This window comes from Carcharodon carcharias, chromosome 3 (assembly GCF_017639515.1).
Source record: "Carcharodon carcharias isolate sCarCar2 chromosome 3, sCarCar2.pri, whole genome shotgun sequence".
In the NCBI taxonomy this organism is placed as follows: domain Eukaryota; kingdom Metazoa; phylum Chordata; class Chondrichthyes; order Lamniformes; family Lamnidae; genus Carcharodon; species Carcharodon carcharias.
In genome coordinates this window covers 124,840,597-124,864,280 of record NC_054469.1, presented here as the reverse complement: position 1 = coordinate 124,864,280, position 23,684 = coordinate 124,840,597, and the positions used below count along the sequence as shown (strand labels likewise).

The following is a 23,684-nucleotide window of genomic DNA, read 5'->3' as shown; positions in this document are numbered from 1 at the left end:
TTGAAATATGGTGGTCAAGGCTCGTTTATAATAATTCAAAGTCAGAAAATTAGCCCTGCACTTCTAATCACAAATGAAAAAATTGAATTATGGAATTGAGACTTGAGCACTTTACCTAGGTTGGCACTACAGAGCAGGACTGAGGGAGTACTAAATAAAAACAAAAAAACTGCGGATGCTGGAAATCCAAAACAAAAACAGAATTACCTGGAAAAACTCAGCAGGTCTGGCAGCATCGGCGGAGAAGAAAAGAGTTGACGTTTCGAGTCCTCATGACCCTTCGACAGGCTGTCGAAGGGTCATGAGGACTCGAAACGTCAACTCTTTTCTTCTCCGCCGATGCTGCCAGACCTGCTGAGTTTTTCCAGGTAATTCTGTTTTTGTTCTGAGGGAGTACTATGCTGTTAGAGGTGCCACCTTTCAGCTGAGAAATTAAACTGATGCCCTGCCTGCCCTCTCTTGTGAACTTAAAGTACTCTTTCACCAACATTTAGCCCTCAAGTAAGTTCACTAAAAAGAGTACTAGAAATTGTTATCAGCCCATTTTCGAGAACAAAATATTAGGTCTGCTCCTAACACAAGCCATGGCCTGAGACTCATCCAAAGTTGGGCCTTGGGCTTCATCGTAAAATAATTGTGAGTAGTAGCAGATCCCTATCACTAATAGAGGCAACCTACCTGCTACTGACTTTCCAACTTGGGCTGACTGCAATGCTGGCAGCGGCCTTCAGTTACGTCCTCGGAACAGGGAGGGGAAGAGGTAGGAGAACAGAAAGGGGGCCGGTAGAACTTAATTTTTAGCTCATTATCTGGCTAATTATATTATTGCTGTTTGTGGGAGCTTGCTGTGCAGATTGGCTGCCACAATTTCTACATTATAACGTTATTCCACTTTAGTACGTTATTACTTGTGAAACACTTGACATCCTGACATTGTGAAAGTCAGTATATAAATGCAGGTTGGTTTGGAGAGTAAACACCACAACCATTTGTTATAAGTTACCCCCCTAACATTTCTGTGGCAGATTTAATTTATCTTCCAAAGGGTCTGTTTTTAAAATTTGTTGTCAGGATATGTGTGATATTTATTGCCCATTTCTAGTTGCCCTGTGGTAGCGATTTTGGCCTTCTTGAACCACTGCTATCCTTAAGGTTAAAGTGTACCCACAGTAGTGTTACATAGAGAATCCAGAATACTAACTAACCCAGTGACAATGAAGGAATAGCAGCCCATGTCTAAATCAGGTAGGTGACTTGAAGGTGATGGTGCTCCCGTGATATTGCTGCCCTTGCCTTCTCAGTAATAGAAATCACTGGCTTCGACGTATTGTCAAAATAACCTTTGTGATTTGCTGCAGTGTTTCCTGTAGAAATTGTATACTGTGAGCACAGAGGGCTAGTGGTAGAGGGCGGGAGGGTGGTGGGGGGTGTTGATTTTGAACTCAGTGGTCAATCAAGCAGATTGCATTGTCCTGGATAACCACAGAATTGTTACAGCGAAAAAGGAGGCCATTTGGCCCATCATGTCTGCACTGGGTCTCCAAATGAGCATTATGACTTAGCACCATTCTCCTGCAGGCTCGCAGTGTGGCACATTTGCGTGTGCTGGAAGCTACATAGAATAATACACAGGCCCTGTTCTTTGAAGCCAGAAAGAACATGTACATACATTACGCCTGTTTCAGTTAAACGAAACAAGTGACATCAATTCGCTGTCTTATTCCTCAGGGCAATGCCTTGACCAATCAGGGTCAAGCTGCCTGGGTTAAATCTCAAATAATGCTTGGCAGGTAACAGTCAATCACATCACTGGTGCATTCTCCATGGCAATGCCACTTGTCAACCAATCAGCCCTCTCTTCACATATAGTATAAATTGTTGTTTACCCCTTAGATTGGTATTCTTGTGAGTGCCCTGATGAGTGCAAGACAAAAAGCTTTGACATGCCTCTTTTTACATAAATGCATTCATTGCTAGTATCACACAGTGTAGATTCACTCTATTTGTTACTTGACTCCAACAGATATGGTAAGTCTTCATATTGAAGGACTTTATATCTCATGACCATTACAGTCACAAACTGATGAAAACTGAAGAGATGACAAAAGAATCACATTGGCAAATTCCAATTATGATCATGACACTTCAGCCCTACCACATACACACTAAGATCTGGCGTGTGAATTCTGGCTCAGCATTTCAAAGAAGTCGTCAGATTTTTTTTGAAACTTCTCCATTACAACCACTATCTATTAAATATATCAAATACGAAATATATGTACATATAGGAGCAACTTTACTACATTGCACTTTTGGCAGGGAACCATGGCTACCGGAAGTACATAGCAGGGTTATCAGGATGTGGAATTTCTGGCAGCTGCGCAATCAGAAAAATGTGCCAAGAATGTGCTGGACACTGAGAGGTGAAGTTACACTCAAGTTTCCATGCAAATTCGTTAGCTTTAACCCGAGAGTGATATCTCCCGTGAATCAACATTATTGATCTTAATCTGTTAGAGATGGAAACAGAACATTTTCCAGAAGCACAATGGGGAATGGGATGGTCAGAAAAATGAGCCATTATTTGACCAGATCAATTTATAAACAAGTTAAACAGTATTTTCAGTAATAACAGTAGATTATGATGTGCCCAGGTATCTTTGCACCCAAGAATTTGGGCACAATGTGATGACTACCCCTGAATGGCACTATTGTCAGAAACTCACCATTTCCACCTGGGAGTCTGGCCAGTCTTGTGGCAAAAAGACTTTTCAAACAACATAAAGGACTGTGGAAATTCCAGCATAAAGTGTTCATGGGTGCAAACCAAGTACGTTTATAATTACGCAACCTCTTGTGCTATTTTATTTCATTACGTCCAGATTTGCTGTTGACTGGGAAAAGATCGTATTGAATCTCCATACCCAGAAATTTGAGGGTGCATTGCATATGATTTCCTTACTATTCATTTAAAATGGTTTGAAAATCATCTACACCATGTGCCTGGATTGGGAGTTAAGGTTCTTCGCCAGAACCGTGATGTTTGAAAAGCAATCCCAATCTGTGTGAGTACGTTGGGATGTATTATTATTTTGATTTTAACAGCACCAGCCAGCATGGATGGTGGATGAACAGGATGGGGACCGATGTTCCTTTTAAGCTTGACAGGTGCACAGCCATACAGTAATTGGGAATGTGCTGTGCAGGGAACAAAAGGCCAGACACAATCAGCATTCCATGCACAGCCACACCACCATCTTAAAGGGATTACAAGGTGCAACTAGCCAGCAACTATACAGCAAACAGTATTTAGATGGAACATTGATGAGGACAAGATTCTAATTGTGAACTTTTGCTCATCAATGTTCAGCACTGAGGGCAAAATTGCCCTGAGATAAGTCTCAATATTAGCATCAATTCCAAATTTAGATCTATTCATTCAGAATCATGGCTTTGACACTGAATGGGTATTGACCCTATCATGGAACCTATATTGTTTACAACATGCAACTCCACTTTGTAGTCAGGCACATGTATAAATTGAGGTAGCTTATCTGTGCTGCTGAGCTGTTCACTGTAACCAAACAATACAACTGACAAAGGCCTCATAATTGTACATGTCAGGGAAACACTCAGTAAAGATGTAGCATTCTCCATCAGGTTTAATTACATCATTTGAAGGCTCTATGTCCAAGTTATAAAGCTTTTAAATTTAAACTGAACCTTGGTGGGATAGAGGTAGAACTTGACAAAAAGTTGGTTTCATGGAAGATTGTTCGATAAAGTAATTTAATTCTGAGTTAAACAATGGGTTCCTGTTAGTGTTAGAGCTATACTGGGGCAGAAAATAACAGCTCTTTTTAAATTATCATGTTTGATATCTGAAAATACCTTTATATTTGCAGGCTTCATTTGGGATAATTGTGTACTTGTTCTCGTAAATGAAATATTTGTTCACATGTTATTCTTAGCAATAATTCTACTGAAGTCAGAATGAAGCCAAAAAATGAAAAGAAATATTTTCTACACCTTTTCCAATATTTTCAGTCTAAGTGTGTAGTTGGACAGCACTGTCTCTAAACAGAGCCCTGGTCTCGGGAGTTTGTATCCCACACAAAACTTTTGTTCCAAGTGCCTTTACAGCGTGAATTATTTTTTGAACTGAGTTGTTGGGAAGTTGCTGAAAACTGAGAGGTAAGCAGAAAAAGAAACATGTCCAGACTAGCCTGGAGAAATGTTGCTCCCTCCTCCTCTGGCTGAGTTTGAAATGGCACTGATATCAGCTATGGAGATGCCTTCATCTCTATCACCTTGTTTTTCTTTGAAGGAGAAGCATTGGCAGTTAGCAACAGTGAGAAGTTAATGGGCTTTGTCAATGACTGGAGCAAAATACAAAGGAGCGATTCAATCTAGCAACTATGAGTTCACAAGCTACAAAAGTGAATCTTGGATTGCTTTTGCACTTTAATGTAATAATAGTATTGGGTTACTGCTTTCAATTCACTGGCAAATATAAAGGGGAAGAAATTAATCATGAATGGTGGTGAAAAATGGGTAATAACGATGGTAATATGCAGCAGCTGGTACTTAATTCCATTGACAAGTAATGAAACTGAAGCCGGGATTTTCCATTCCCACCAGCGTCTGGTATGTTCGATAGCGTGAACAGACCAATATGGCGCGATCAGTTTCACAACGGTATGAAACCAGTTTACGATTGTCCACTCAGCCTGCTAATGGCGAGCTGCATTTCCCGCCATCAGACGTCGGGAACCTCATTGTAATACTTCAGCATATCATTATAAGGCCAGCCTGCCGGCTTGTCTGCTCATGTCGGCAGGAAGACTCGCCGACGTGGTTCACAACAGCACATAAGCGACGTGCACCTGGTGGGCTGCACTTTGATCGGGACTTCAAGGTTTGTTTGCCTACCTCGCTGCTGTCAGCACTCGCAGTCATCAGCTCCAGACTTCGCAGACAGCACCATATCACCTTTAGAGGAGCTTACGGCAGGTCTCTACCTACCTGCTCAGCCATATGCGGGTGGCTTTTCAATGGCTGCAGGGCAAGGTTTTGCTTGGGGAAGGGGAAGAAGTGGCCTCAGGCAAGAGAAGAGGCTGCAGGGCAAGGGCTGTACTAGGGAAGGAGGGTAGCTCAAGGTGTGTGTGGGGGCACATCTTGATCTGTTCAAGTGGCCTTAAGATGGTGAGGGCTGAGGAGGCAGTCTCCTAAGATGGAGATGTGAGGGTGTGTGTGTGAGAATGGATGGTGATGTCCCTTGAGCTGGCAGTGAGTGAGATGCCGGTGAATGTGTGATGGGCTTGAGTGTGTGAGGTTAGAGTGATGAGATGGTTGCCATATCCTGGCTGCATGGATGAGATCATTCATCCTCTATTTGCATTGGATGGCCAACCTTTTCTGTGCCGCATTAGCACTGACCACTGCTGCTACCACCTGCCATGCTGGATTGGTGATGCCACTGCCCATCCTGTAGCCAGAGTGGGGGTAGAGAACGTCACTGTGGGCCTTTACAATGTCCAAATGGCATTCCAGTGATGCATCACTAAACCTGGAGGTTACAGTCTTTTTGCCTTTCATGGACATCTTTCCTGCAGTAGTTGTGGGCTGGAAGTATTGAGATGTGTATGCATGGCTGGACTTTAAAATATGGCACCCAGCATGACGAAGTGGCGAGGTGATGGTGTGGTGGGCGAAAGAGACCCTGCCCAACATGGAATCGGCGTGTTTCTCGGGAATGCTTAAGTAATGCAGCGGGATTGGCGTGGAAATCCACCATTGTGGCTGTTTACCCACCCGCTACTGCACTTAGTGCAAATCTGGGATGATTCCGTCCTGAATATCGGACACTGCGCATAACTACAGCCAACCCAACGCCACTCATTTTATGCGTGAGATCTATTTTTAGCCGAAAGTATTCTTTAATGATCTCTATTTTTAAATGTTAATTTATGGATTTATTAGTTGTCTTACTGTTTGCCGAAAGGATGGTAGGGGACAGAATGCAAGTTTAAAGCTAATAAAGATGTTACACCTTGGTTATGCTGTACATTATTGGTTGGAGTGGCTCTGAAAAAGGCTGCAGTGTAGTCCTTGATGTATAGTATTAACATTTCAGCCTGGGACAAATAAGGCAAGCATTTTGATTTCTATCCTGTGTATTCAGACCAGGAGTAATGCAACCATCAGGCAGTTTGTGCAATAGCTTGTGCAGCAAAAACAACAACTTGTACTAATATACCACCTCTTACTTAATAAAATGTTCCAAGGTGCTTCACAAGGGCATTATAAAACAAAATATGACAGTCAGCCATATAAGGAGATATTAGGGTAAATGAAAAAAAAGCTTGGACAAAGCAGTAGATTTTAAAAAGTGTCTTAAAGAAGGAACGATAGAGAGGCAGAGAGATTTAGGGTGGAATTTTATGACGGCGGGATTTTACAGTCCCACTGAAGTCAGTGGAGTTTAGAATGGTTTGCCACATTTTACGTCCCTGCTGCGATGGGGCAGGAAAATTCCGGCCTTAGAGTGGGAATTCCAGAGCTTAGGGCCTAGACTATTGAAGGCCCAGCCAGCCATGGTGGAGCGATTAAAATCGGGGATGTTCAAGGAAGGCACTTAGAGGAGTGCAGATATCTGGGAGGATTGTGAGGCTGCAGGAGATTGCTGAGATAGGGAGGGGTGAGGCTATGGAGTCTGTACTGTATTACACAGTTTTATTTTTGACAGTGCACAGCAATGTATATGGCATTGCCATATTGCATGAAGGGCTTAGACATATGCTTCAAAACAAATGTCACAGATTTTAACAAGCTAATTGTAACTGGACAGAAGTGCGTTAAAAACTTCACTGGTTCAGCTGGAGTGGAACTTGAACCACTCTGGTTTCCCAGTGTAACCTAAACAACAAAGATGGTGAAGTTTAATGCGCACATCAACATGTAACATTCTCAGTTCTATTAATAGATTAGAAGGCAGCTACGGATAACATGAAAAGAAACAGTACTTAGATACTGAATAAGTAAATCTACAATAACTGTCCTCAGCTCAACTTCAAACCATAACATGTTTGAATGGCTATAACTTCCTAGTGCTAGTAATCTAGAAGCCTGATCTAATGATCTGAAGATGTGAGTTCAAATCCCACTGTGGTAGCTGGAGAATTTAAATTCAATTAATTAAATAAATCTGGAATAAAAAGCCAGTATCAGCCATATGACCATGAACCAAGTGGATTATTGTAAAAATCTACCCATTTCTCTAGGTCCTTCAGGGAATAAAATCTGTTGTCCTTTCCAAGCTTGACCTACATGTGATTCCAGACCCACTGCAATGTGGTTGACTCTTGGCTGCCCTTGGAATTGGCCAAGCAAGCCATTCAGTTGTATCAAACTGCTATAGAAAAGGCAAAGAAGGAATCAAACTGGATCGACCTCGGCACCAGACATGATTTAGGCACACCCTGTCCAGCCAAACCTGCAAATTCCTCCTCACTAACATCTGCGGTCTTGTGCTAAAATTGCGAGAGTTGTCCCACAAGACTGGTCAAGCAACAGCCTGACATAGCCATACTCACCTAATCATACATCTAAGCCAAAGCCCAGACTCCTTCATCACCATCTCTGGTACGGTCCTGCACCACCAGCAGGACAGACCTACCAGAGGTGTCAACAGAATGCAATATAGTCGGGAGGGAGTTTTCAACATTGACTCCAGACTCCATGAAGTCTGGTGTGATCAGATCAAACATAGACAACGAAACCTCCTGCCTTCTCTTAACTGATGAATCAGTACTCATCCCTGTTGAGTACCATGTGAAAGAACTACTAAGGGCAGCAAGGACATGTAATGTACACTGTGTGGGGGACTTCAGTGCCTATCAACAAGAGTGCCTTGTTAGCTGCACTGTTGACCAAACTTTTCAGTCCTGAAAGGCATATCTGCCAGACTGGGCCTGCAGCAGTTAGCAACATAAGCAACATGAAGGAAAAACTGACTTGAGCTCATTCTCACCAATCTATCTGTCGCAGGTGCAGTTGTCCATGATAATACTGGCAGAATTGATCACTGCACAGTCCTTGTGGAAACAAAGTCTCATCTTCATACTGAGAACACCCTCTATCAAGCTGTTTGACATTACCACCATGCAAATTGGGATAGATTCAGAACAGATCCAGCAACTCAAAACTGACCATGCATGGGCTGCTGTTGTCATCAGCAGGATCAGAATTGTATGTGTTTGTAACAGTTAACTCAGGGAGTCTGAGTTGCTGTGGCAACATGCACTTTTATATGAATCCTTGCATCCAATCTTTTTAATAGTGATGGGAGAAGCTGCAGCTCCCTTTCCATCATATGGCTGACCAGGAATCTCTGTCAGCCTTACCACCAGCCATTGGTGTTTTGGAAGGATTTGCAGGTTGGGTATCAACCTGTTTAGCTGCATTACGAACACACCTTTCTTGGCCATCAAGTCCTATGGTGAGATTTGAACACGGAGCTTATGGCTCAACGAGAGGAATGCTACCCACTGCACCACAAGACTTCCACATCTAGCAGAATTGTATTCCACCACAATCCCTAACCACATGCCCTAGCATACCCTTCACTCTACCTTTAACATCAAGCCAGGGCATCAACCTTGGTTCAATGAGGAGTACAGGAAAGCATGCCTGGAGCAGTAACAGGCATACCTTAAAATGAGGTGCCAACCTGATGATGCTACAACATAGGACTAAATGCATGCTAAACAGCAGAAGCAGCATTCAGTGATCCAACAACCAATGGATCAGATCAAAACTCTGAAATCCTGCCATATCTAATTATGAATGGCAGTGGACAATGAAACACCTAACATGAGGAGGAGGCTTCATGAACATCCCCATCTTCAACATTGGTGGAGCCCTATGACATGAGTGCAAAAGATGAGACTGAAATGTTTAAAATCATCTTCAGCCAGAGTATGGGGTGGCTGAGTACATGATCCATCTCGGGCTCCTCCTGAGGCTCCCACCATTACAGATGCCAGTCTTCAGCCAATTCATTTCACTCCACATGACATCAAAAAATGGGTGAGCACATTGAATACAGCAAAGGCTTTGGACCCCAACAACATTCCAGCTCTAATATTGAAGATTTGTGTTGCAGAATTAGCCACACCTCCAGCCAAGCTGTTCTAATACATCTGCAACACTGATGTCTAAAATCATTATGATTTTTATGGAACAGAAGGAAGCCATTCAGTCCATTGAGTCTGTAGATGAGCCCAGTCAGTCCCATTCCGCCACTTGATCCCTGTGGTCCTAAAAGATTATTTTCCTCAAGAGCCCATCTACTTTCCTCTTCAAATCATTGATCATCTCTGCTTCGACTGCCCTTGTGGGCAGAGTGTTCTAGGTCATTGTCACTTGCTGCGTAAAAAAATTGTCCCTCACTTCCCCCCTGCATTGTTTGCCCAAAAGCTTAAATCTGTGTCCTCTAGACCTTGTACCATCAGCTAGTGTGTGAAACTTTTGTTCGTCTACCTTATATGAAAATGCTAAAATCTTGTACACCTCTATCAAATCTCCATTTAATCTCAAAAATAGCTGGAAAAATTCAGCAGGTCTGACAGCATCTGTGGAGAGGAAGACAGAGTTAACGTTTCGAATCCGTATGACTCTTCTTCAGAAGCAGTTCATTAGTTCTGATGAAGAGTCATACAGACTCAAAACGTTAACTCTGTCTTCCTCTCCACAGATGCTGTCAGACCAAGCTGAGTTTTTCCAGCTATTTTTGTTTTTATTTCGGATGTACATATTTTGCTTTTATCTCTATTTAATCTCCTTTGCTTCAAGGATTGCAACCTCAGCTTCTCCAGCCTAACCTTGTAGCTAAACTCTCTCATCCCTAAAACCATTTTGTAACCCCTTGACTACTGCTCCTTCTCAATGTGGAAGATTGCCCAGATATGCCCTGTCCACAAAAAGCAGGACAAATCCAATCTGGCCAATTACTGCCCCACCAGCCTGATCTCATTCAGCAGCAAAGTGATGGAAGCTGTTGTCGATAGTTTTATCAAATAGCACTTACTCACCAATAACCTGTTCATTGATGCTCAGCTTGGGTTCCACCAGGACCACTCGGCTTGAGACAGCATTGGTCCAAACATGGATAAAAAAGCTGAATTGTAAACGTGAAGTGAGGGTAACTGCCTTTGACATCAAGGCAGCATTTGACTGAGTGTGGCATCAAGGAGTCCTTGCAAAATTGAAATCACTGGAAAAAAGGGGGAAAACTCTCCATTGGTTAGAGTCATACCTAGCATGAAGGAAGATGTTTGTTGGAGGCCATAAGACCATAAGACTTAGGAGCAGAAGTGGCCCATTTGGACCATTGTGTCTGCTCCGCCATTCAATGAGACCATGGCTGATCTGATAATCTTCAACTCCACTTTTGCCTTTTCCCCATAACCCTTGAATCCCTTACTGATTAAAAATTTGTCTCAAATCTCAGCCTTGAATATATTTAATGACTCAGCCTTTATAGCCCCCTGTGATAAAGAATTCCATAGATTAACAATCCTCTGAGAGAAGAAATTCCTCCTCATATCTGTTTTAAATGGGCAACCCCGCACTCTGAGATTATGCCCTCTGGTCCTAGACTCTCCCACAAGGGGAAACAACATCTCAGCATCTACCCTGTCAAGCCCCCTAAGAATCTTAGATGTTTCAATAAGATTGTCTCTCATTCTTCTAAACTCCAATGAGTACAGGCCCAATCTGCTCAACCTCTCGTAATAAGAAAATCCCTCCATACCTGGGATCAACCTAGTGAACCTTCTCTGGACTGCCTCCAATGCTAGTAATCTCTCCTTGGATAAGGGGACCAGAACTGTTCACAGTATTCTAGGTGTGGTCTAACTAGTACCTTGTATAGCTTTAGCAAGACTTCCCTATTTTTATGCACCATTCCCTTTGAAATAAAGGCTAACATTCCATTTGCCTTACCTATTACCTACTGAACTTGTACGCTAGCTTTTTGGGATTCATGCACAAGGACTCCCAAGTCCCTCTGTGCTGCAGCTTTCTTCAGTCTTTCTCCATTTAAGTAATATTCAGCTCCTCTATTCTTCCTACCAAAGTGCATAACCTCATAGTGTCCCACGTTATATTCCATCTGCCACATTTTTGCCCCCTCAGTTAACCTGTCTATTTCCCTCTGTAGACTCTTTGTGTCATTCTCACCACTTGCCTTCCCACCTATTTTTGTGTGATCCGCAAACTTGGCGATAGTACATTAATTTCCCTCATCCAAGCCGTTAATATATATTGTAAACAATTGTGACCCCAGCACTGATCCCTGTGGCACTCCACTAGTTACAGGCTGCCATCCTGAAAATTCCCCCCTGTTTCCCAACCCTCGGGTCTTCTATTATTTAGCCAGCCCTCTATCCATGCTAACATACTACCCCCAAGCACCATTGGCTCTTATCTTAGTAAGTAGCCTTAAGTGTGGTACCTTATCGAACGCCTTTTGGAAATCCAAATATATTACATCTTCTGGTTCCTCTTTACCTATCCTGCTTGTTACCTCCTCGAAGAATTCTAATAATATTTGGCCATTCATCTCAGTCCCAGGATGTTGCTGCAGGGGTTCCTCAGAGTAGTGTCCTAGGCTCAACCATCTTCAGCTCCTTCATCAATGACCTTCTCTTCATCATAAGGTCAGAAGTGGAAATATCCTCAAATGATTGCACAGTGTTGAAATCCATTCACAGCTCATCAAATAATGAAGCAGTTCATGCCCACATGCAGTCAGACTTGGCTGCACTAAGGTTGGCTTGATAAATGGCAATGTAACATTCATGCCGCACATGTGCAACACAATGACTATCTCCAACAAGAGAGAATCAAACCTCTTGACACTTCCAATGGCATTACTGTTAACCATCAACATCTCGGGGGGTCACCATTGACCAGAAATTCAACTGGACCAGCCATATAAATATTTTGGCTACAAGAGCAGATCAGAGGCTGGGAATTCTGTGGCAAAGAGCTCATTTCATAACTTCCCAAAGCCTGTCCACCATTTACATGGCAACAAGTCAGGAGTATGATGAAATATTCCTCACTTGCCTGAATGAAAGCTGCTCCAGTTACACACATGAAGCTCAACATCATCTAGGACGAAGAAGCTGGCTTGAGTGGCACCTCATCTACCACCTAAAACATTCACTCCCTTCACATTGATGCACGGTGACAGCAGTGTGAACCATCTACAAGATGCATTGCAGCAAATTGTCAAGGCTTTTTTGGCAACACCTTCCAAACCCACAACCTATACACATGGAAGGACAAGGATAGCAAACACATGGGAATACCACCACACCTGCAAGTTCCCCTTTAGGTTTCACACCATCCTGACTTGGAAATACATACCTTTCTTTCATCATCACTGGGTCAAAATCCTGGAATTGTCTATTTAATGCACTTTGTCATGGTTCAAGATGGTGGCTCATCACTACCTGCTTGAGGGTAATTCAAAATAGGAAATAACTGCTGACCTTGCCAGCGATGCCTGTATCCAATGATCAAACAAAAAATAGTTGTTTTTTATATTTTAGCATTTATATACAGGATAAAGAGTGAAAGAAATTTGGGATTAATTACTTAAATTAGGTGTGTATAAAAAGAGTATTCAATGAGGAGAGTGTGGATATCATTTATGTTCTCACTTGTGGCCCTGACCACAGCCTGCACTCAACTTTACTACTTGTGAGTGCTCTTTTCAGCCTACTGTGACATATAAATCAGACGTAGAAATGTTTCCTAAACATCTAAGTTTCCTAAACTTAGAGATGCTTCTACTTGTGGGGCAGACCCACAAGTAAAACTAGAGCCTGGATTTTCATGTCTTCATCCGTGAACTCCTACTCCCTCTTCCCATTTTTGGGATTTCTATGACCTCGAGATAAAGGTATGGTTCACGAGCCACGCTCAGCAATATCGCCCTAGCCTACTCAATTGAGGGGGTAGGCAAATGAGCTACCCAGCTCAATTTTCATTGAGTCAGGCCCATTTTGTTAGGAGATGTGCTTCAGGCACCTCAAAGGAATCTTGAACCAGAGGAGATTCCCAGTCCCAAGTAGGGAACAAAAAAAAGCTCCCTGTTCTTGGAATACTTTCATTGACTGGCTTTGAAATGCAAAAAATAGTCTGTTCCTTAAGCTTCTTTAAGCCTCAGTAGTTAGATGTAGTATTATAAGTTGGATGTATTTTACCACAGTGGTTGATTATACCTGACCTACAAAGGTAAATTGCCCATTACATTGATCAGTATTATGTAACTGTTAAGATGCATTAAAATACTTTCCCATTGTGACAAGTGCTCTGATGCATTCAAAACTGAAGAAAACAGTGCTTGGGATCTCTAGTGTGATAATCTGAAGTGTTTTAAAAGCCAGAAGTCCCTTTAAAAGGAAAAAAAAAATTTCAAACTCCCTTTAAAGAAAAAAATGTCCCCACCTGCTCCTGGACTACTTTGATTGACAGCACATCTGGCGTAGCTTAGAGAAAAACAGAAACCCTCTGTTTTTTTTTTCAGTTTTAATAGACTATTGTTTAGATTTTGCAGGGTTTGTATATATAGCCGTGCCCATTATGAATGCTTACATGAGTTTCAAAAACTCCAGAAAGCAAATAGAATGTTGCTATTTGTTACAAGAGGAATGGAATATAAAAATAGGGATGTACTGCCACAGTTTTACAGGCATTTATTGAGACAACATCTAGTGTACAGTGTTGGTCTCCTTATTTAAGAAAGGATATAATTGCATTAGAAGCAATTCAGAGAAGGTTCACAGTTGATTCCTGGGATGAGGGGTTTATCTTAGGAAAGATTGGAAAGGTTGGGCCTGTACCCATTGGAGTTTAGAAAAATGAGAGGTGATCTTATAAAAAATATAAAATCCTGAGGGAACTTGACAGGGTGGATGCTCAAAGGATGTTTCCCCTCATGGGAGAGATAAGAACTAAGGAGCTCAGTTTAAAAATAAGGGCCCTCCCATTTAAGATGGAGATGTGGTGAATTTTTTTTCTCTCAAAGGGTCATGAGTCTGTGGAACTTTCTTTCCCAGACAATGTTGGAGGCAGCGTTATTTAATATTTTTAAGGCAGAGGTAGATAGATTCTTGACTAACAAGGGAGTTAACGGATATAGGGGGTAGACAGGAAAGTGGAGTTGAGGCCACAATCAGAACAATATGATCCTACTGAATGGTGGACCAGGCTCAAGGGGCTGATTGGCATACTCATGCTTCAAATCTGTATGTTTGCATGTAAAAAAAGCAACAATTTGCTACATATTGCAGCTTTAATATAGAAAACTGTCCCAAAGTGTTATATAGAGGTGTAATTAGAGAAAGTCTTTGGCTAATCTGAGCCAAAGAAGAAGATATTAGGGATGACTATAAGTGTGGTCAAAGAGGTGGATTAAGAAGCATCTTGAAGGTGGAGAAGGATATAGGAGGGCATAAAGAGCATGAAGTTTCGTCACCTGAAGTCACGTCACCAATGGAGGGGCAAAGATTGTTGAAAGAACTTGCTTAGTCTGAATATAACTGGTGATCTAGAATGTAATTTATATTCTGTTTTTCACAGTTTCTCTAAAATTTATGTTCCTTGAGTTGAGTGTAATAGTATTGACAAACTCATCGGGCGGGATTTCCTCGTCAGCGAGCAGGGGTGGGACCATAAGACCATAAAACATAGGAGCAGAAATTAGGCCTTAAGCCCATCAGGTCTGGTCCGCCATTCAATCATGGCTGATAAGTTTCTCAACCCCATTCTCCCACCGTCTCCCCGTAACCTTTGATCCCCTTACCAATCAAGAACCTATCTATCTCGGTCTTAAATACACTCAATGACCTGGCCTCCACAGCATTCTGTGGCAAGAAATTCTATAGATTCACCACTCTTTGGCTAAAGATGTTTCGCCTCATCTCGCTGACCAGTTCACCGACGTGTAAAATGACACGCTGTGACGTCGGGCGGAGCTCCCAACGTCACTGCACCCCATTTAAATTTTCAGGAAGGCGAGGACTCAGCAAAATCAGCTGTGCACCCACCGACCTGTCAATGGCCAATTGAGGCCATTGACTGAGTAATTGAAGTAATTAATGGATCTGCCCGTCCAACCTTAAGGTTGGTGGGCAGGCCAGGAACCATGGCGGTCATTAATAAAAGCATGAAACCTTATCCATGGGCGGGATGAGGTTTCATGTCGGTTTTAAAAAATTTAATTAAAGTTTTTAAAAAACTTATGGACATGTCCCAACTCATGTGACAGTGTCACATGAGGGGACATGTCAGTTTTTTTTTCTATTTTTAATATTTTTTACTGTAGAGCCGATCTCCCTGAGGCAGCATTTAGCCTCAGGGAGATTGCCTCAGGGAGATGAGTGTGCTCTTTTCGTATGCACATGCGAAAGAGCGCACTTTCGGGTTGAGGGATTCCACCCTGCCCACACAGGGAGCACACAGCGCTTCCATGCGGCCGTCCCGCTGGGCAGGCCTTAATTGGCCCGCCCACGTAAAATGGCGCCCCCTCCCCCACCCCGTTTGGGGATGCCAATCGGAGGCGTGCCCGCACTTCAACTTCCCCCCCAACGGGGGGATACTCCCACCCATTGTTTCCTCTTTGTCTCTAATGATAGCATCAAACCCGTTATAGATAGGATTAGATTCAGTTTAGTGTTTCTTTGAAAGCTATTTTAACAGTGGTTGAATTCCTGATATGGGTATCTCATACTCTGCCAGTGACTACATTTCTCACATCTTCTCAAGGAGATTCCTGGACTAGTGCCAGCATGTGAACAATTATATGCTGGAGCCTCAGGTTCATTGGAAAATGGATTTTGGACCACATGAGGACATTGGCCTGAAATATTGATATTTCATGGAGCTTTTGTTGAAATATATGCATCTTAATGATATATTAATGGCAATGTTTTCTGAATCAGGTAGCACGACGGTGGGGAATCCAGAAAAATCGTCCTGCTATGAACTACGACAAGCTGAGCCGCTCACTGCGCTATTACTATGAGAAGGGCATCATGCAAAAAGTAAGCAACAAACTTCAGTCATCTTACTAATAACTTCTTCAAATATTAGCTGAGTAACATCTAATGACACATACAGGTATAATGCTCACTGAAGTGAGGAAAAAACCCTGTATCCTAACTTATTTCAGTGCAATATAATAGAATAACATTACTTCTATAGAAAGAACATTGCCTTTCATGGAGTAAAAACTTGAGCTCTACATTTGCATTGCTTCATTCTTCAGGACCTACACCTCTGGTAAATGCCCCACCTGAGCACTGATTGCTTTTTCATTCACTCTGGATTCACTGATAGTTCAACTAGTCAGTAGCTGCAGCATACAGAACAGATAAGTCTAAGGTTTGATCTGCTAAATGTTTGCTGAGATAACTGATGTACGAGAAAAAAATTGGTCAAATTTTCACCTCCTGATATTTTATTTGGCTACTTCTGCTGGAAGCATGCATATTGGAAATCGGATGAGGACAGGATCAGGGTCAACAGTGATCCCCTCACGGTTAAAAAACCTGCCAACACTGTTGACTTTGGACTGTAAAGCCCCAAAATCTTTCTGCTGTATCTGGGGTGGCATAGTGCTTCTGTTCAGTCCCTTCCGAAATTCTGGCTTAGAGTACATTTGCACATTTTAGGTTAACAATCTCACCATTTTCAGCCCTTCTGAGGCACCTGCCTCAGTGAAAATGAGAGACGTTGCTGTAGCACTTTACCACAGCATGAGTGGGATAACTGCTAGTCAATAACGAAAAGAACAAGCTTTTAGGTGTCCAACCTAAAATTTGTCGCCCTTCTGCTGATGGGTGCTCCTGCCAGATAATGTGACATGTTAGAAACACAGATCTGTAAAGACTATCCTTATGCACCATTTATATGTCCGCATATATGCTGTTGCCCCTTTGGTGCTTCAATTTAAATTGTACATATTTTGAAAAAGTTGAGTGTAAAGCAAAGCTTTAAAATGGATCTGTATAGTGAAGTAAAAAGATGCTTATTGAAGCAGGGCTGTCTGAACTGTCACTTGGTAGAAAATAGATATTTATGTTTTTCTAGAATATCCATATTGTTAGACAACTATTTTAAGTGAAATAATTTGAAAGCAAACTTCTATCTATAATCTGTCAAATAAGATGTAAGCTGGGGCTTTTAAACTGTTGAACCATCTCCTGTGCAAAGGTGCTTCAGTGCTCTCCTTAGATTTAGTCATAAGATAAGAGCCAGATTTTGTTAACAGTGTAATGGTGCACGAACGTTAATCTAATAGTGATTATAATATGATCGAATTCGAAGCAGTGCCTGAAAGGGAGAAACGTAAAACTGCTACTGATAGGTTTGTGTAAGGCTGACTTCCATGAGAAGAGATAGAGATTGTCCTCATTAAACTACGCAAATCTGCTAATGGGTAAATCAAAGAAGATCAGCTGGAGGTGTCAGAAAATAACTTGCTGTGATACAGAATCAGTTTATATTTCTAAGGGATCAGAGCTCTTCTGGGCAAAAAAGACAATCATGAACGTTTAACGAGGTAAGAAATAACATAACTAAAACACGTACAAAAATGCAAAACATAGCGCAGATCCTGATGAATGGAAGAGACACAAAGAACGGTGTACGGTGATAAATCAGAAAGTAAAATCCACAAAAAGGAAGTATGAGAAGAAACTTGCAAGGGATATCAAAATTAACAAAGGGCTGGATTTTACCATTTTGGGACCTGTGTGTCGGGAACAAATGGGGAGCCCATACTTAGCAGTAGAGAGATTGAAGGCACAATTTTCAGGGAGGTGGCTTCATAATTGCCCATCAGCGAGTTTGCTCCCAATGCTGTGGGAGCAGTCACATGGCTGGCAGCACTAGAGCCTCGGCAGCCCCTAAGGGAGAGGCGGGTGCTGCTGAGGAAAGCTGGGGAACACGAGGGTGCCTCAACATGGAGGTACCCTCGGAGGTGTGGACCAAAATAAAAAATCATGAGACTTCAATGTAACAATTTGTGTTGCTCTAAATTTCAAGTCTGCTTGTAAATCATCTTTGAATTAACTCACTTTAATTTACTTTTGTTTGTGTATGACTTAACTAACTAAGGTAAGGCAGGACTATTTGGATAGCAATTTCAGAAAATTTGTTACAGAAAAGGTATACTTATCAAACTTTTGGACAATGACTTTTACAACTTCAGCCAATTGTGCAATTTGCTTGAAGTGCTGGTCATTTCCCTCTCAGGTTCTGGTCTTCGATCTTGAATTCACTTGTGGAGATTGACAAGTAATTAGTACTCATGAGTTTTCAAATCTTGGCTAGCAACGAAACCTTACAGGATGCCGTTTTTATCCTTTTCATGGACATCACACCATGTTAGATCAGGCTTCTGTTAGCTTATTGATTGGTTCTAGCTGTTGTTAGGTTAATTTAATTGGGCTTTAATTACATCTTTGATCAATAGCAACTCAGTTCAAAAAGAAATCCATGGAAGACAATAGCTTTCTTACTTAATAATCCTAATCAGATTGTGAACAATGAGCCTTATTCTTGAGCCAGGCTATGGTGCCCTGTAGCTTATCAAAAGTTAGAAAGATCCCTTTGTCTGAACAGTTTCTGCTAACTCTGTACTTTCTAGAAACATTAAAGTTTAAAATAAAAATCCAGTCTTTCAATTATACTTATTACTAAAATCAGCTCACTAATTATAACTTAGGCAACTTGCATTATGTTATAATAATCTGTTTCATGACAGGCTTCTAATACAAAATTAATACATGTAGTTAATTCAGAATATGAAGTACATAATGTTAAATAGCTGCAGGAAGCCACATGTTAATGTTAACATGGCTTCCTTTACTTCGTTACTTATTGCAGTGAATACAGTATTAAAGTGACTGATTTTAAGACGAAATTTGACTTCCCAGTTCTGCTTACAAACCAAAGCTGGTAAACCCCTTGGAGTAGAGGGAAATCCCCTGCAGAGAAATCGTTTGGGCTGCAAGTGTTGCCTTCCTTGTCTGCAGCCTGTCATTAGGGTATGGAGCTGGCTCCTGTGTCACCAGCCTCCTGGAGGAAGGCTGCCTCCATTTAAGCTGGCGGCCTCTGCACATGGTGGAGCCAAATGCCAGCAAGGCTGCAAAGTTTCCCTTAATTGGGACCTTAACCAGCCGAATTGTCTGCCTGCTCAAATGGAATAACCAACCAATTTTATTCCCAGCCATCCCTTCAAAAGCTTCCTGGTGATGGGAATGCATCAGGGAGCCACCACGACTTGGCTGCCTCCTATTTCCACACCCCTGATCCTGTCTTCAAGACCCGCATCCATGGGACTGGGGAAATTCTGCCCATTATGCCTAAGCAGATATACATAGAAGCACTACAGCACATTCAAGACAAATGACTTGCAAATACTCCACAGGCCTGTTGTGTGATAATTAATTTAACTTACTTAGAAAATGCCTTTTCATATTTGCCATAATAGGAAAGTTCAAAAGTACTCATTTTAGCATGGTTATGCTGGTTAGACTCCAACAGATTGTTGAGCAATAATTTTTGATTTTTCTAATAGTGGGAATGAGATATTGACTGAAAAACTATGCACTTCATTCTTCTGCTTAACAGAATAAGATCCCATAGCAAGCAGTAAGTGAAGTATTGATTTTAAATGAAGAATAGCTTCATTGTTACCTTTATTTATTTTGTGGCTTGTCAAGTGGGAGATGTCAATGCTGGGCACTAGAACAGTTTTACTTTAGCAACTGCTGTCAACAGGAAACTTTTACACTTTGAGCTTACCATTCCTCAGCTGCACTCTATAATTATGGCTTCGTATAAACCGGTGAACAATAATTCCTTCTAGCATACTCATATCCTGAAGAAACTGTTCTGGCATCTCTGCGTAATGTTGACTGCTAATTCCCAATTTAATGTCAATCGACAGAGATTTTATGCCTACTATTAACTACTCAAACTTACTTCACTTAAGATCTTTACAGCAAACAAGAAGACCTCTAACCTTTCACTCTGAAGTCTTAAAGATGGAAGGATAGTTAGCATCTACTGCCAAAATCCAATCCTTGGAAAGTTAAATATCGATTAATTTACTTTGAATTTTTCTGATTAGAATCCAGCGGTGGAAGACTAGCAACCTATGGTATTTCCATGGAGTCAGTCCATGTTACTCCTAGCGGTTACACCCACTGGGCAGCTGCCTTGAAAAGAGGGAGATCTCTGAACCGTTACAATCCCTATAGAGACTGATAACTTTAAAAATAAGATTTGAATTTCCAGTTACTACCTGAAAGAATGACCCAACAAGATTTCACATTTTAAAACTTTTACTGTAATAAATGCCTAAAAGTACTCTTAGCTTTTTGTATGCAACTTATATTTTAAAATACAGAGAAGAACTGTCCTCTTTTAACACTTATAACACCTTGCACAATTCATGGAATTGATGCCCTTTTAGCAACCAGTCCATAGTTGCTCCCAGCTTCCGATGGGTTCCTGTATCCCTCTTTCACCAAGTAAATAACTTCAAGTGACTGTCTCCAGATACTTTCCTCAATTTTTGGAGAGCTTCCTAAATCCATCATGAGCGGTAAAGCCTTTTCCGATGATTATTCTTCTGCCTGGCCATGCCAAAACAAATCTGCTGGAATCCTTAGATGGCCATGGGGTTCACCTCTGAGTAGAAATCATTTCCCTCCCACATCCAGCTGTGTTAGCTAACAAAGCTAAAACAGTCTCTTCTCTCTGCTAGCCACTCAAAATTGTTGATTTGTATGGAAGCCTGTAACCTGATCTCAAAAATGGCTTTCCCTGCATGTTTCCCACTGGCAACGTGAAACACAGTAGCCTAGTATATAAGAAAAAAAGCTAATTAGCTACCATTGAAAACCCAACTCTCTTTCATCTTGGAACTAAATGGGCAGTTTAAAGCATAACTGCTTACAACCCAGCATTCCCTCAACAGTTTTTGTAGACTTTGGAGATGCAGGACAGCATCTTCCGGTTGGCATGCAGAGCCGGCCCGACATGCTGAAACGTAAAATGATGCACAATGACGTCAGGCATGCGTCCCGACGTAATCACATGCCATCACGATATTTCGTTAGGCGTACGTGTGTTGGAGTCAGCTGCACACCTGCCAAAATGTCAACGGCCTATTAATTAAATTAATTAAAGCAGTTAAGAATGCTGTTCTCCAACCTTAAGGTTGGCAGGCAGGCAAAAAGCCCAAGAGCCTTCGCGTTTTTCAGGTTTCCTGAAGCTTTTATTAAATAAATAAATAAATTGTCATAAATTTACAAATATGTCCCCACTCATGTGACACAGTCACATGAGGGGACATGTTTAAATAAATTTTTATATAATTTCTGTCATGATTTTATTATCCATTCTGCCTGTGCCTCAGGGAGATTGTTGCGTTCTTTTGCGTACATACACGAAAGAGCACAGACCCTGACTCTCCCTTCTCCCTTCGCCTGCACAGGTAGTGCTGAGAGCTACTGGCTGCGCATTACACTGGACGGGCCTTAATTGGCCCGCCTGTGTAAAATGGCAGCACGCAGCCGATCGCGGGTGGTGATTGGCTCAGCGCCCACTCCTGCTCAGCCCGCCCACCATAGGAAAAATCCTGGCCGCAGTCTCTACTTAACACACAGGCTGTTATCATTGTCTCCAAGCTAATTACCTTACACTTTCTTCTCAGTAAAACAACCTAAGCCTTCCTTTGATCTCTAACAATCAAACCACTCAGGCTTATTAAGAACAGGTCACACAACCCCCTTTATTTTACCTTAAATTTGAAGACAATCCCAAAATATAGCACTCTTATAAATCTCATAATTGTAACACTACAAGAAAAATCACAATGAACCTGTTAGTATCTCTAATGAAATAGCATTTTTGTACTATGTAAATGAAAAGAATAATTAATATTGAAAGATCCTATCTTACTTTCCCTCCCCTTTAAATAAATGTATAGGATTATATTTGTTATTTGGAGTTGATCTCCACTGTATGTTTAGATGATCTTCAGCCAGGTTATACAATAAAGAAAAGAGCCAGATCATCAACATATCTGGTTTGTCCTATCCTATAGTGACTAATGAAAATCTCTAATGACTTCATAGAGAAAAAAAACTCATCAATAAAACTTTCTTGGGTTTGGAGTTCATTTTTAATCTTCTTTTAATGTTAAAGTTTCAAATCCTATAGGCAGAAGTTCACGTCCCACGGGTGGGCCCGCGCCCGACCAAGGGAAAATCCTGCCCCATATTTGGGACTGCCCAGCAATTTTACCCTTTAGCCATTTCAGTCTAGTAGTGCTTTTGATTTGCTTTGAAGATTTAATCTTTATGGGAAAATGTTTCTTTCCTTTTTGCAGGTTGCTGGAGAAAGATATGTGTATAAATTTGTCTGTGATCCAGAAGCGCTTTTCTCAATGGCGTTCCCAGACAACCAAAGGCCAGTGCTGAAAACTGATATCGAGCGTCACATCAACGAAGAGGACACTGTCCCTCTCTCCCATTTTGATGAGAACATGGCCTATATACAAGATAGTGGCTGTTGCAATTCCCATCCATACAATGAAGCCTATGTGTACTGATACAGCCATTTTGGGGCAGTTACTCCGTGTTTCCTTTATCTCTATTATTTTCCTCTGTAGACCGTGACCCAGGATTTACTTCATCTCTTCAGCATCTCTGACATCGAGCAGTGGGTCCGCAGTTTCTGTCGCATTAACCCCATGGTCCAACGCCAGGGACAGTGCACTTTATGAAAAGACTTATTAGAGTTCTACATGTTTTTTTTCAGGGTGGGGTGGGGGGGTGGGGGGTGGTTAGTGGGATGGGATGGGGGGAGTGGTTTTCATTTTAGCCTACATGCTTTTTTTTGATGGGTAGGGAGGGATGGGCGGGTTGGGAATTGCAGACATTTAAATGGTTTGATTGATGCTATCAAATGGATTTTTGTTTCATATCAGCTAAAAACTTACTAAGTCAAACTTACAAGAATTCTGCTGATATCAATAATAAAATAAATTGCATACCTAATATTGCTGTGTTAACACAGCCAGCACTCTTTAAGAATCTATATCTGAGTAGGTACATAGTACTTTTTTGTCAGGGTACACATTAATATACAGTCAAGCATTTTACTGCTGTGTCATATTTGTTAAAAATATATGAATACTAGAATACGCTGAAGCTTCTGCTGCAGTCTCCTTTCCTGTAAATTCTTTTAAACAGAGGGTTTATTGAAGAAATTTGAAGTATTGCTCTAAGTCCAGGTAGTATTTCAGGACAATGAATAGACCACTTGAAACATTTACTGCTTAGGATGTAGCTTATGCTGTAGTTATACTATAAGCAACTGTACGCTTTAGGAATTGGTAAAAGATTATCCACCTACAACTTGTTAAAGGAAAATTTTATGTGAAAGACTTTGAGATCAGTGGAAGCCTATCTAATGTAACCTGTCAATGGTAACATTTTATTTGCACTCACTTCAAATTTCAAATCTGGGCAATGAAGTAGCCAAGGCATGATACCCAAGACAACCTGGCAAAAAGGACAATTACC

General features: G+C 41.5%; 1 protein-coding gene across 2 annotated transcripts in view; it reads left to right on the top strand.

Annotated features, from left to right (window-relative positions):
• The window catches only part of etv1 (ETS variant transcription factor 1), a 150,789-nt gene extending 127,898 nt beyond the window's left edge, over positions 1-22,891 (top strand). For both annotated transcript variants that reach the window (XM_041184314.1, XM_041184313.1), the window contains 2 exons: positions 16,020-16,121; positions 22,487-22,891. In XM_041184314.1, coding sequence (XP_041040248.1) covers positions 16,020-16,121; positions 22,487-22,708 — 324 coding nt within the window. In that variant the 3' untranslated portion in view covers positions 22,709-22,891. The remainder of the gene's footprint in view (positions 1-16,019; positions 16,122-22,486) is intronic.
• The last annotated feature ends 793 nt before the right edge of the window (positions 22,892-23,684 follow it).